The following is a 14,538-nucleotide window of genomic DNA, read 5'->3' on the forward strand; positions in this document are numbered from 1 at the left end:
ATCTTACGACAAATCTAAGTAAATTTGTACAGAAAGGATCCTTCTGGAAAAGATGAGGTGTTTCCTGGTATTTCAGAATGAGGTTCCGTAATCTTTTCAGCAGCTGACAGCAATGCTGCATAATAATTTTTGGACCTCAGTTGTAAATTAGTAATTCATTCTCTTGGAATTCTTGTGACCAGGCACAGAATTTAAATGAAAATTTTTAATGAGAAAGGCGTTGGTTTACTTGTAGAATTTAAGTCTTTCAAATAAATGTTTCTTTGGGGTTCTCTTCTCCCCAAGTTTAGTATTCTTGGGAGTCGGAAAGGCATGTTTGAGTGTATTTTTGGAAGAATTAAAAGCAAAAATATATTTTGAAAGTGAAGACACCAAACATTTACCTGAAATTGAATGTTTTGCTTTTGCTTTCTCCTTCCATATAGCACATGATGGCCTGTTGTTAAGCTGCATGGCTTTGTTTATTTGCTGTATTCTGCAAGTAACAGAATATCAAGTGCTTGGGCTTGATGCATCAGAAATTTCAAGAGGCTTCTATCGAAGAAGCAGTAGGTGGCCACAAGGATGCTCATGTGCATTCCTGGAGAAGCCTAAACTTGATGTAGATTAAGAAAATAAGTCTCTGAAAAACCACAGCAACAAACAACTGCCAGTTAATTAAGATGTTTGTTGTTGTTTGTTTGTTTTTAAAAAAGTCTATTACAGATGTAGCTTGATTCTAGATTTAAATGAAAAACATGACGTAGCTCACAAATGTTCTGTTGTTTTTGTTTTTTTTTGTTTTTTTTGAGGGGTGCCTATCTGCTATTTCTTATTTGTGAGTAATTTCAAATTGATCAAACTTGCCCTTTTTGTTTTGTAATCTAACTTTTTCTGCTTAATCTCTTCAAAACGTGCTATTTAGTATTACCAATCTTAGGCTTGCTAGGAAAAACTTAAGCACCTATCCATGCATCATCCAATGACACTGGAGAACGAACAGCTAATGCTTGTTTTTGTATATACTGTGGTTTTTTAATAATTGGAAATAAAAGGCAGGGATTGTAGGAGAACAGCAGCTATCGCGGAGGTGTGACGCTCAACTTAGAGAACTTATGTTCTGTTTAGTGGTGCTTGCACCCTGATGCTGAGAAGCTTTCATGGGATGTGATTGTATTCCATCTACCTTTTTATGACTGTATATAACTGTTTTGAGCACTTGTTTCCAAGCCAGCTGTTGTGCATTCAGATATCCTGGCATTCAGAGTGCATACAAAACCTCCCAAGTCTTCAAAATATTTTTTTAAACTAGATTTTTTAAAGCATAACGAAAAGTTGTGGCATTAGGTAGTAGCCCCAAGTATGTCAAATTCTGGAAAATGAGGCTGAGGAGCAGTGATATTGGAGTCAGGGTAATAAGGGTAAGTAAGCAAACTGAAAATGAACATGATGTGGGTTTTTTGATGCCCTCGTGTAAGTAGCCAATGGATCAATAATTTTTTTGGTGTGCATATGCACTCTCTTTTTCTCTCAAGGTTTTAATTATAGATAATCTTAGTTTAAGTATTGCTGCAAATTACTTTATTGCACCATGTGAATATATGCAATACCCTAATTAAAAGAGGTTGTATACAGCTACCAAAGTGACCCTTAAATCTCACTTCGCTTTTGCATTAGTGTATTTTAGAAGTGATAACTAAGAACACTCCCATTTCAGATGGGAAGAATTCTGATTTGTGCTTCTGAGAGGTCCGTTATGAAGCCAGTTTCACTGTCTGTTCTAGTCAAAACCATGCAGTTGAGTTGCAACAATGAACGTTGCTATCCCCATTTTTATCTCAGGATAAAACCACATTCGAATATCTCTCATCTTGCCTGTGTCACAGGAGTAACAATTGAATTGTGGAAATGAAAGACTTAAAGCTCTTGCATTTACTTTCTTTCTTACCTCCTTTAGATTTCTATGTCCCTCCCCTTTCTTCCCCTGCCGTATTCTGCAGTAGAAGTGGTGGAGCTTCCTTGCTTCCAGGCACAGTTTTTAACTCACTTCAAACAGGTTAATTTGCAAGTTTAATTTAGTCCGTTTCATATGCTTATCTTTCAAATTAATTTTGTCTTCTGTAACATTTTAACAGCTTTCTAGGCATAAGGAATAATAGGCATGGGTTGGTTAGAAAGAAGTATAAGGTTCTGATGTAGATAATTAAATAACTTTTAAAAAATTTTAAAAGAAGAAAGTCAAAAGCTAATGTCGCTTTATAAAGTGGCACGAGCACATGTGGCTTTTGCTCTTATCTGCACAAATCACTGACACTTCTTCTTTCTTGTTCTAGGCCATTGAACAAAAAATCAAAGGTAAGTTACTTTAGAGTTCTTTCTGTTCTGTGTATTGTTTCTGCATTTTTAAATATGTTGAATCACATGGGTCAGCTGAAAGCTACTGAAAAATAGGATCTTTGAAACTTCAGTTGCACTATTTCGAACAGTTACCATAAAAGATTAGAAGAGTAAAGGATAACATTTTTTTCCAGGGGTTGGAGCGTTCTGTTTATCCTGTTTTCCATTCTTAATTACTTAATACGGCACTAGGCATGTATGTAATACCTTCAGATCTTATCTTTGTTTGCTTTTTTTCTTTTCCCTTTTTGCTATGTTTGAAAAGTGCACAAGTGCTCTTGCACTTCTGATGTGACCACTTAGAGATCCACCTAATGGACTGGTTTGAAACTTGCTTTCCAAATATCCTAAGTGTAACTGGGGTCAGGAACACTTGATAGACAAGTGATTGAGATGTCTATCACCATCAATTTTAACTACTTACTGTGCGTGGAGAGTTCATCGTGATTAGAATGATCATGACGGTTATCTTAAAAGCTGTCATTTGGATGTTAGTGGCAGGCTGGGAGTACTGCAGTTACTCTCCGTGTTTGTGGGTTTTATAAATTCTCCATTCCTTCTGTAAGTGGAGGAAAAATTCTTTTCACTTTTTAAGTTGGCTGGAAAGTGGATAATAATCGTATAAGTGGTCATGTGGAGTGCTTGCTGAATCACTGTTTTTTGGGGAACATCAGGTTTAATTTAATAACTTGAGCAATGGTAGAAACAGGAGATTGGACACCCTGCTTAGCAGAGATGCAATTATTGTTGGAAAAATCAAAAACGTCTTTGAAGTGCTGTTCTGGCATGAAGGTAGTAAAATAGTACAGGACATACTGTGCTTGAGAAGAGTCAAAGAAGCAAATGAAAGTGTCCGTTTGGAAGGCGGTGTTTGAAGAAGCGTGCTAGTTAGCATGGGGTTGAAATGGAGGAGGCAGACTCTTCACATAAAAAATGCACTGCTGCTCCTGCTGAGTACTGCGGTACCAATTACAAGGTATTAGGAGAGGCGTTTATGTCTGGTTTCCTTAAGTGTGATGTGTACTCTGCTTGTACGTGTTCAAAAGAAACACCAGGTTGTGTAGAACCAATAGGTTTTCGGGGTGTGACAAGGCTCCGCGGACAGAATGAGAGCCGTCTGTGTTCTGTGTGTTAGTAAGCCCCTTTACATGCTGCTTCAAGGAAGCTCATGTTTTGGCTTTTGGAATATTGATGGCTTGTGGCAGAGCTGCTGGATGGCAGCGGCTGCGTGTGAACGTCAGCGCGCTGCTCCTGCAGCAGAGGTCGGTGATGGCAGCTGAAGCTCAGCGCGTGAGGCGGGCTGGAGGTTTCGCTGGGCTGACGGCAGCACCTGGCCCTGCGCACTGAAATCGGTTGGGCAGTCTATATTTGGCTCTGAGCACAGGACTGAATACCTGATGAAAGTGCTGGAGATCATAATAAAAGAAAAAGTGAAAAGTGTTTGCTGAAGTGCCCTTTTTCAAGCAGTGTACGAAATTGCATTTGAGTTGCAGGTTAAGTATTTGCTTTCTTCTCTATATGCCTGCCATAAAGCTTCTAAGATAATAACCAGTTGTAAAGAGTTGTGAAACTATTTGTTTTTATTCTGAAGTAATAAACTGACCAAAAAAACAGTGAAGGAAAATGATACAATGCTTTCCTTTAAATAATAATGTAAATTTTTTGAATGAACATCTGACCTACGTACTTAAGCTGTGTTGGCATCCGTGTGTCACATTAAGGACAAGGCTGCAAAAAGCAAATGGCTAAAAATAGCACGAGGAAGGGAGGGTAGTAATTCTGCTCAGTAGGCTACTTGATGGTAATCTTCAAATCAAAAGAAAATGTCTTTCTTACGAAGGACAGACTAATCTTACTTTTCCATTTTCTCTTTGGAGGCCTAGTGTTATTTACTGAATGGAAGTACTGAGTTCCAACCTTAATGTTACCTGGTTTTTAAACAAGGTATTTCAGCAAGTTTAGCAGGAATTTAGAGTTGTCGCAGGAGCCCCAGCTGGCTGTCCTGCTGAAGAAGTGGGACAACATGGGATACAGACATGCAGCTTTTTGTAGCAGTTCCTGTAGGAACAGAACGTGTTGCAGAGTTGCACATGGCTCTTTTATTGTTTCAACAGTTTTGTCTACTTGTATTCAGGATGCAAATTAATGTTTCATTAGTTTCCAAGTTTCCATCGCGTTAATGTCTTAAATAATTTATTTTGTGCGTGAGCTGAAGATAAAATACAGGAGTATAGGATCTCTAAATAATTCAGAATTATGTTCTTTCTTTTAGAAAAGTAGCTGGTTAAGTGGGGGGCGGGGTGGGTAGAAAGGTTATTTCTTTATTTCTACTCATAACTTGGATGTTTCCAAAATGTTTTTTTAGTTAAGGTAGAAATTGGTGTTGTACCAGATAAAGTAGCTATCAGCATGCATGTAAATTATAACCTTCCTTGAAAGGAAGTCTTAATGCTGCTGATTTCTTCATCATGTTCAGGATGGAGAATGAAAGTAATGAAGAAAATGCCAATATAAACTTTTTTGCTAAAAGTAGCATTTTAATGCTGTAGTATTGCCATTAAGAATGCATGTATTTCATTCCTGTGGATCTCAAATATTCTAACCTGTCTAGTTTTATACATCTGGTTTTATTAAAAGAGGGAAGAAGACATTCATAGGCATTAGAGATGAAAGCACTGTTTGGGAAGGTTTCTGTATTTGTGCAGCAGCAAGCATAACAAATTCTAATACCAACAAGTGTCCTCCAAGTACTCTCATACCAGGTATTTTTAGAAAAAAATATCACTTGAAAGTACTTACTTGACTATTCTAGTGTTCTCAACAACTGTTGTTGTATTCCTTCTGCTTTCACAAAACATGTAGTTTTGTTGTGTTTAATGTCAGTACTATTAAGGACGGTCAAATCAATCTATTTGCCCTGGATTCCTCCTAAAACAGGAATCTTCAAACCGTGCTATAGCCGTGGGTAGCTAATGATGAGCCAAGCACTAAACTAAATGCTACTTAAGAAGAATACTTGAGTTTTGTTTTAATACTCACTTGAGTAATCGTGATGTGCTCCTACAGAATGTGAGATTTCACTGCAAGATAAAATCTTTTTTTAGATCCGGACTTTAATTATGGATGTAATAACCTAGTGAAATAATTCCTAAAAACTGAAGGCTAATGTTTATGCAAATGCCGGTGTTGTGGTTAGTTCTGAATGCTTTGTGCTTTGCAAAACAGTACAAGCTAGAACTGAAAACATCTGTCAGTCTTAGTCCTGAACTGCCCTGCTCTGTAGAAGGCGCGGGCACGAAGTACTGCTCGTATTGCAGAACAGAATAAACTTTGAATCAACACTGAAACAGAAAGTGCTTTTAAAAATAGCTGGGTGTGGAATTGAAATCTTTGACTCATATTTCCCACCATGGAAACTTCTTATTCATTTTCTTCTCCGTGAAGCAGAATTGCCTGAACACACCAAGCCTTCTGTTTTTGTTGGGTTCGGGGCTTTTTTTGTCTGCCTGAGAGCGCTTTACCTGATCGGGAAAACTGTTACGTTAGCTTTTAGGTATTGAAAATAAATAGTAAAAATGAGCAGGATAATAAAGGCTTGTTGTTAAAACCACCCCTGTAAACGGCTCATAGTTTACCTTTGTGCGGATCTTCAGGGGTTAATGAATTGGCAAACAGTTAGATATTTTCCAGATCAGCTAGCTGAGCTTACAGCTGCGGCCATTTTTCCACAGCGAAAATTCTAGCACTACATCTTACGTGTGTCAGCTTGAAAGCCAGACTTCCTCTGTTTGCCCTTCAGCATTCCAGCACTGACAACTCTTTGGGGCATGACATGCGGGGAGAGTGTATTACAATACATTTTTAAGAGGTCAGCTTAAGCAGCAGCGAGAAGAAACGTTTAAATGACAGCCTGGTGCTGTTCTTTGTGTGGTTTAGGAGGCGATTTGATCTTTGTAAGCTGATTTTGTGCGAGTGAGAAACTGTTTTCCATCTGCACTAAAGTTATTCAGACAGCTGCCATTTTTTTTATTGGAGGGGGAGTTTAAGTCACTGGGCCCCTACTCCAGGAGGAGTTGGCAGGCAGCACTCCTGTAGCAGTAAAATGACACCATGCTTCTCCTCCATTTTCTAATGAAATCTGCAGAGTGGGAAAGCAACACAAGTTGGAAGCGTCTTTCTTTGGAATCTCTCTGTACACTGTAACTTCACCATCCCCTGCTCTGTGGGTTTTCAGCAGGTTTGTTCTTTATAAAAATCTGTCATTTTTAATATTCATTTCTGTAAAATTGCTGTTATTAGTCAAGTAAATTAACTGTGATTGTCTGTTAATAACGTTACCTTTCTGCTTTAATGTGGCTCAGAATAAAATAGTGTTGTACAAAACAATTTTTATTAAACAAGCGACTTCTTTATAAGACACAAATATTAAGATAAGGATTAAAGTGTCTTGGAATTTATTGTGGCAATATTGGAATATTAATCTATCATTTTAATCTTCTGAGAAGTTGTGGACCAGAAAATGTTGGGCAGGATAAATTGTGCAGCTTTAAACTTACTCTGGAATACTTGGGGAACCCAAGGCGAAGTAATTCTGTTGCACCAAACAGCGCTGCTGATTAATTTCAGTTTGAAATTGGCATACAGATATAATCTCTGCCTATCTTTGTTAGTGTAACTGTAGTATCTGGTAAGATTTTCTGTGTAATTCACCGGTCATAGTCTATAGAAGACCATATTTGCCAAGGAAGCAAATACACAGAATAGGAGAGAAACATAATTTTCTTAAACCGTTTGTGAGTTCTTGTTCATGTTGTAGCTTAGGGGATGGCTTGGCAGAAAGTAGCTTATTTATTTTTTGCACCCTTTTATAGCTGAAAAATGATTCAGTTATCTGAAAGTCCACTGGATTTTGTTATAAGAAGCATTTGAAGTAGCATTCGTTAGGAAAGTGAAGTATTGATGTTGCTGCGCGGCAGTACTGCCCTAAATATGCCGCTTCCAACTGCGTGGATCGCAGAATGTCGTCTATAAATGATTTTGCTTTAGCTGGGAGGAGTAACTATACGAATAAAAGAACTATGGTAAGAAAAGTGAATCTTTCATTGGCTGTGTTTTAGGGTGTTGTATGTGGTGTTAAAAATCTCTTCAAGGTATAGTGCGCTTTCCACTTAAGTTGACAGCAAAAAAAAAAAGTCTTAAATAGAGAGTACAAAGGGCTAAAAAAAAAAAAAACCAACAAAACAACTGTGTCCCTAAGTGGTGCCCTTATTGTTTGACTATTTTATTGACTTGGTAACGTTATGCTGGCTGCAGAAAGTGGCTGTTTTGTGTATCACTGTCAGCACACCTCAGGTGTAGCCTTGAACCGTGCTTTAAACAGCAAAGACCTGTAAAGAACCACAGTAACCAGCAGGAATCGGCTGCAGCAGGAGGAGGATTGGGAGATCAAAAGGCTGAGACCTGGCCAGTAGTTACACAGATTGTGGTATGCGAAGAAAACTTTTTCATTTCAAAGCTTGTAGTACCTAGACCACAGGAATGTGATAGCTGCTTATGTATTGAGCTGTTCACGGATTCTTAGATATTCACTGAAGTGGCCAAACAACAACAGGAAAAAAAACACAATAACTGTTATTTTCAGTTCTGGTAGTTATTTTTAAACCAGGAAATGTAAGTAGTCAGTTGTAATATGGTTGTTTAAAACTTGTATTAAAAACAAAAAAAAGTTTTAAACATAATTTGTTGTCACACTACGTTCATCTGAAGCACTGTGCAAGGAGCCGGAGTTATCATTTTTTTAGTACAAGTATAAACCAACCTATATTGTCAGATACAGCGCTAGCACTTCTTATCAACTCCAATTTATCTAATAGCTTGTGAATACCTTCTGCCCCCTGTAGTCTGTACATTAAATTGACTTATGTCCTGGCCATTCCTCTCCTTAATTCTGTCCTTCTCCAGTCGGCTGTGAAACAGGGAGAGCTGGGGCAGTGGAGGTGGCGGGGTGGTGGCTTGTGCCAGCTGCAGCCAGGCCCTGCTTCCCTCCGACACCCAGCTTCTGGCTGCAGTTGGGGTGCTAAGTTGAGGTTTTCTCTAGCTAGCACCTGTGTTTGGTGTGTTCACTCACGGCTGGCTTTGGCAAATTGTTCAGCCTTCATCGTGCCGTAAAGCAGGCGTGCTGTCCATGCTCTGAAAGGCCCTTTGGAGCTGGAGTTGGGTGTCCTGTGCCTGAGCAGCGTGGCCATAGAGTCACCAAGCCATTTGTGGCTGCTACCTGCGCTGGCAGAGCTCTCTGCTGGCAACAGATCTGACTGGAGATATTCCTGTGTTTCCCTGGGGGGGTTAGGGTTGCTAACACAAGCAAGCCTTAACAGTGCGTTCTGGATGTCCTGTTCACCTCTTGTTCTTTTTCTGAACACTTTCAAGTTTCCCATGAGAGTAAGATTATTTTTTTTTTAATATTTTAAAGTAAGGTTTAAATTCCTAAATGATCTGATACAGCGCTGACTTGTCAGAAAAAACACTATAGAAAGCTTGTTAGTAGTAGCATCCTTTACCTTTGTCAGAAGTAAGAGCAAGACACGTCTACTTCCAGATCTGTGCTATTGAAGTATTAAAGCTGTGTGACTATGGGATAACGTAGTTGTAACTCATTCTCATTAAAACCTCTAATCAGAGGAAAAAAAAAAGCCATTACATAAAACATAAATACATCTAAGATTATCTACTTAATCTTCATTTTTTTAAGATCTTGTTCTGATGAATAACTTTGTCCAATTTTCTTTTTCCTGGGGGTGGGGGTAGTGCCAGAACAAACAAAGACAAGTGTAAGCCAGCCTCAGCCTGTCACCTCTAACGGCACTTCCACAGTAACCAGCACTAATAATAATGCCAAGCGGGCCACAGCCAACAATCAGCAGCAGCAGACCTTGCCTCGATACCCTCCTCGTGAAGTACCACCGCGATTTCGACACCAGGAACAGAAACAGCTTCTGAAACGAGGTCAGCAGTTACCAGTTATAGCTGCAAACCTGGGATCTACTCCTAAAGTATTAAACGGCCAGTCAGGAGGCAGCACTGTCACAAATAAACAGCCAGTGATCAACGGAGAAGTGCCGAACAGCAGCAAAAAACAGCCAGGTGAGGGAGAGGTACCTTGTTTTCCTTTTAATTAAAGTTGAATAGTTTAAATCCAATTACTAATGTGTATATTATTTAAGCTTCAAATGTAAGCCATAGCACACTGAGATGTTCTCCTGTGTTGTAGCTTAATATTAAACATTATAGGATGACCTCAGACATCTTTTTGCAGGTTTGTCTGAAACTTAACACAGCTTAGTTGCCTGTTGCTGCCAATGGCGTACAATTTGAGCTGATGTTGAAGCCAAGGTGACGACTGCTTTATATCCTGAATTTCCATTCTTTATCATAATAATTAATCCAAGTATGGTACAGAGAATGTGTTCAGTTTTGATAAACATCTCAGGGTCCTTCTTATTTCTAGAGCATTCTGAATGGCATCTCAGGACTTACATATATTTAGAGATATAAATTGGATGCAACTTGTTTAGAATATCAAAATTGCTTTTTGTTATTAGGTCAGAGTTTTCCTTGTGACAGTACAACACTTGTTCCCACGGATAATTTCTTTTGAAACCTTACTAAATAACCAGTATTTCTCCAAGTTAGTGTTTTGCACGTGACAAAAAATGTGACTTCTAGCCACAAGAGTTAGCAAAAACAAAATTGTGGAAAAGAAATGTAATGCTTCAAGTTTTAGTTAAATTTTGAGCTGTTGAGATTGCAGAATCTTGAAGAAGCAGTATTTGAAATGAGGATTAATATCAAAGCATGGAAAACATTTAGTCTGTGTGCCCCGTAAAGAATGTTTCTGATGTTGCTTTCCATTAGTATTGTTTCTATTATGTGCTGATTAATTCTCGGAATGGTAAAGAGTTTTATAATTTTAGAAGCTTTTTTTTTTTTTCATGTGTAATTTTATTCCTGTCTATAGTTAGGTTTTCAAACACCCATTCACGTTCTTGCTGTCTTTTTAAGATGAAACTTTTTCTCCAGAATGTGTCCTCTGCTGGTCAAATTGTATGGTAGCAAGTAGTGATTTAAAGAGAAGTTCCTGTGTAAACTCATTTTATAAAGCATAACTCTTTATAGAGCCTTTTAAACTTCTCAATTGCATCCAGAGGATTATTTTAGTATACTTTCCTCCATTTAACTTCTCTTGTGAACCGCAGCCTGGTATCTAATTAGTTGGATTCCCATTTGTGTATCACATTCTTCCCAGATTTGCTCAATTTTGCGCTCGTGTGGCTGGGCAGCCTTTAGGCTAGGAGATGTCGATATGTTCCTGTGCGGTGATGTATTGAGTGTCTGAGGGGCAGCTGCTCTACTGGCAGTACTTCTGCTCTTTGAATAATAAGTTAATTATTTGGATAATAGATCTGTGTGTCCAACTGGTAACTAAAAGGTTATAAGAGTCTTTTTAGGAGAGAGGCAGGCTGGCCAAATCACTTTCCTGTCTTACAGAAGTTGTATTGTAATATTTGTAGGGTCCTGTCACTCACTGCAATGGCAGATCCTGTTCTGTGTGCTGTTCTCGGGGCACCTCCTGTATGTGCAGGGTGGGTTGGTCGAATTCGACAAGTGTAGGACGGGGAGGCCTATTTCTTACTTCTTTCTGTGCCATATATCTGTGTGCCTGCAAGTTCTTTCCTCTGCTATAATGAGGAATAATGTCTGCTGTGGATGTTCGGAAGGTTAGTACGTTGAGATGTGTGGGGAAGATGACTGAAGGGAAATATTCTGTAATGGTTTCAGAATCTTGTCTAATGAATTGATTGTGAAACAATGTTGAGGTGACCACAGTCCAGCAGCATGCAAGACTACCTTAATATGTTTTGATATCGCTGTAACTGAAAGGAAATAGTGTTGTTGCTTGCCTTAGCCCTGCTCATTCTCCACAGTTCCTCTTTCAGCTTTCAGCAGCAGCTTCAAAGTACTCTCCTTGTTACCTCCAAGTTATATAAAATCTCATGAAACGTGACACATCCTTAGATCCATTCAATTTGAAGAACATCCATGTACAGGCCATTTGGGTTAACGCGTTTTATACCTTAAGGACATGTTTTACGTCTTTAGGACATGAGGAAACGGCCTCAGGTTGTGCCAGGGGAGATGCAGGTTGGAAACGAGGAGACATTTCTGCTCTTAAAAAGCAGTCAGGCATTGGGATGGGTTGCCCAGAGAAGTGGGGGCATCCCCAGGGGCATTCAAGGAAAGGTTGGACCTGGTGCTTCGGGACGTGGTTTAGTGGGTGACGTTGGTGGTAGGGGGATGGTTGGACCAGATGAACTTCAAGGTCTCTCCCAACCTTAATGATTCTACGATTAACAGTATGTCTTTGAAGATGATTAGGTTTGTGGCTTTTAAAGTATTATTTAATGGATATTAGAATCGATACGTATTTTAGGGCTAAAAGAAATACTGTAGCTTCAAAATGTTGGACTGAATTGCTGAAATCAGTAAAGGCTCCAGTTGTTTGTTTGACACACCCTGGAGAAGGATCTCCTGAGTTCCAGCCGTGGTTATAGTGTCGGGTAGGTGCTTTACAAAAGCCAGGGAACATGAGTGCTGCTAACTTTACAGTTTGTTTAATGGGCAAAAAAAAATACCTCTTTGTATTTCATGGGGGCAATCATCTTCAGTGTGAAGCTCATGGAAGGAGATACAGTCTTGTCCCAGTGTGGTTATTTTAAGAAATCTGCATAAGGAGCTCTTCACCAGAACATTTTCATACCAAATTCAGGTGTTTGCTTTACTGAAATTTTCTCCCCACGTGGAAACTTTACATGAAAGGAAGGTCTTGAATGCTACCTTGGTATGCTTGTTTGCCTTTATGCTTTGTAACACATCTGAACAGCCAGGTGGTTATTCCACAATACAATGATTTATATAGTGAACTAAAATATTTGCTAGCAGTAATTACTTACAAATGTGGGATATAAGAAAACACAAGAGAGCCGTCAGGATCCTGGCTTTTGTCCAGTCGTTGAGTTGCTTTGATTCCTTCATTGACATGAGTCACTCTTCCTTTATTCTTATGCATCTTGCAGTTGAGCAGTTGCAACCAGAGCCTTTGGAAAAAAAAAATACAAATCTTTGTGTAACTTAAGGGGTTTTGTTGGTGTTTTTTTTCCATGCTTATTGAAGCAGTGAAGGAAGAGGTGAGCAGTTGGGATTTGGAGTGTGTAGGGATAGAGGTTGACTTAATGTAGGAAACGTTGCCTTAAATGTAACAATTATGATCTACACCTGTAAAATTTGTGGATATGAAATGTTAAATTTGATTTCGTATGCTGCCTGTAGGGCACTTAAAAGGAAGAAGCTATGAAAGTGGTGAATGTAAGTTTGTAATGGACTTGCTTAGCTTAAATCGAAGTTGGGTTATACTTAGTTATTTGTTTGCTAAATCAAGTAGCCAAATGATGACTTACAGGTGGAAAAAGTGTACTGTTCAAAGAAGTGATATGAACTCGCTTGAGTTTCAGGGCTTACCTCTGAAATTCTAAACTAATGCAGTTGAAAAACAATGAGTTTTGGTTTCAGTGACTATAGATCCTTCCTTTCCTTTATATAAATCAAACTTTTAAGATTAAGGGCATTTTTAATTGGCTAATTAAATGCCAAGTATATAAAATCTAGCTAGTCGTGGAAATGTTTTGTAAAAGCAGCAAAATTGCTGAAAACAAATGAGCAAAAAGAGTAACATGAGGCCTGCATGCAGGAAGTTAGATTTGCTATCAGCCTCTTCTGCTGTGTTCAGAGCTGTAGGCAGGGTGGCTCAGGAGTTGCTTGACACTAGCACTGTTAATCAGATTGAGAGAGAGCTCTCAGGAGAGGTATTTTTCTGAAAAGGAGGTGCTAATAAATGACTTAAAAGCAACGAGTGGTCTGGGGACTGATCTCAAAAGCCTAGTTTACTTAAGTAACACTCCTGTAATTGTCTTGCTTTTTTTTTTTTGTAGGCATGCCTCCCATTCGGGACTTGGTGAGCCACTCCCCTAACCAGTCAGGTGATGCACAGCTATTTCAATCTCACCTTTTTCACACTGTGTGTTTGTAGTAGTCACATGTTTCACGCAGTTATGTCTCTGATTTTTTTTTGATTCTTTGGCTTATGTCTTTCAATAGCATGTGTCGTGCGAATGTCTGACTTTAGTATACTCTGTGTGCCATATCATATTACACTTAGATAAACATTTTTAATTTTCTGAAATGTCAGAATTCATACCAAAAAAAGTTTGAAGCCTAGACTATGTGGCAGCTTAGCTCTAAAATATTGTCCTTTTTTTTAACCTTTACGCTTACATGCCGAATTGCATCTGGATGTTATTAAAGTGAATAATCTGTGTAAGCTTGAATTTTATATCAGGCGTTTCACAGCACTGGGGAGGAAATAAGCGATCACAATCCCAGTCTGGGGGCCTTCCGATTGTGAACGCCAAGTTTATGCAGGAGTTGCATGTACCCGGGGCACAGAGCTGTGTGCCTGGTGTGCTAGATGAGACCAAAGAACGCCCGTTTGTTTTTATGAAATGCTTTGGAACAAGTGTGCTGCGTGAGGACTCGGGGCTGTGCCCTGTGAAGGCCGCGGGGGTAATGCAGGTGGTGGCTGCAGGGTGCTTTGCTCAGGCTGTCTGCAGCCCACAGCCTCCCCAGCATCACCCACTGCGTGTCTGGGTTACCGCAAACAGCAGTGCTCATCTCTGCCCTCTCCTCCCTCCTGCCACGTTCATCCCCTCCGTGAGTCGGTTCAGCTTTGCGGTGTGCTGGCAGACCCACCTGAGGGTGAATTATTTTCCATGGAGAGCTGCAGCTCACGGCGGTGCTGTGCGGGCACTGGGCCCAGCGTGGGGAAGGGCCAAGGGCTGTGCTGGTGCAGAGGGTGCAGAGCCCAGGGTGTCACAGGGAGCCACCCATCGCCCTGGGTTAGCTGCAGGCTCTCCTGCCCTGCCTCAGCGGTTCAGAACCTATTTCAGAGGCAGCACTTACATCTTCTGGCTCTTGGGTTGAGTACTTTAAAAAGGCACAGACAGACTTGGGGACCTTTATCCATACCGCAGAGCAGCTGATACCTGAAATTAA

General features: G+C 39.7%; 1 protein-coding gene across 12 annotated transcripts in view; it reads left to right on the forward strand.

Moving 5' to 3' along the window:
• The window catches only part of TNRC6A (trinucleotide repeat containing adaptor 6A), a 67,338-nt gene that overhangs the window by 29,694 nt on the left and 23,106 nt on the right, over positions 1 to 14,538 (forward strand). For 7 of the 12 annotated variants that reach the window (XM_068699773.1, XM_068699766.1, XM_068699767.1 and 4 more), the window contains exons 4-6: positions 2,313 to 2,334; positions 9,181 to 9,516; positions 13,419 to 13,466. In XM_068699773.1, the coding sequence (XP_068555874.1) occupies positions 2,313 to 2,334; positions 9,181 to 9,516; positions 13,419 to 13,466 (406 nt within the window). The remainder of the gene's footprint in view (positions 1 to 2,312; positions 2,335 to 9,180; positions 9,517 to 13,418; positions 13,467 to 14,538) is intronic. The other 5 variants (XM_068699768.1, XM_068699777.1, XM_068699778.1 and 2 more) reach the window with 3 other exon arrangements.

The sequence above is a fragment of the Anas acuta genome, chromosome 15 (genome assembly GCF_963932015.1).
Source record: "Anas acuta chromosome 15, bAnaAcu1.1, whole genome shotgun sequence".
Taxonomy (NCBI): Eukaryota; Metazoa; Chordata; class Aves; order Anseriformes; family Anatidae; genus Anas; species Anas acuta.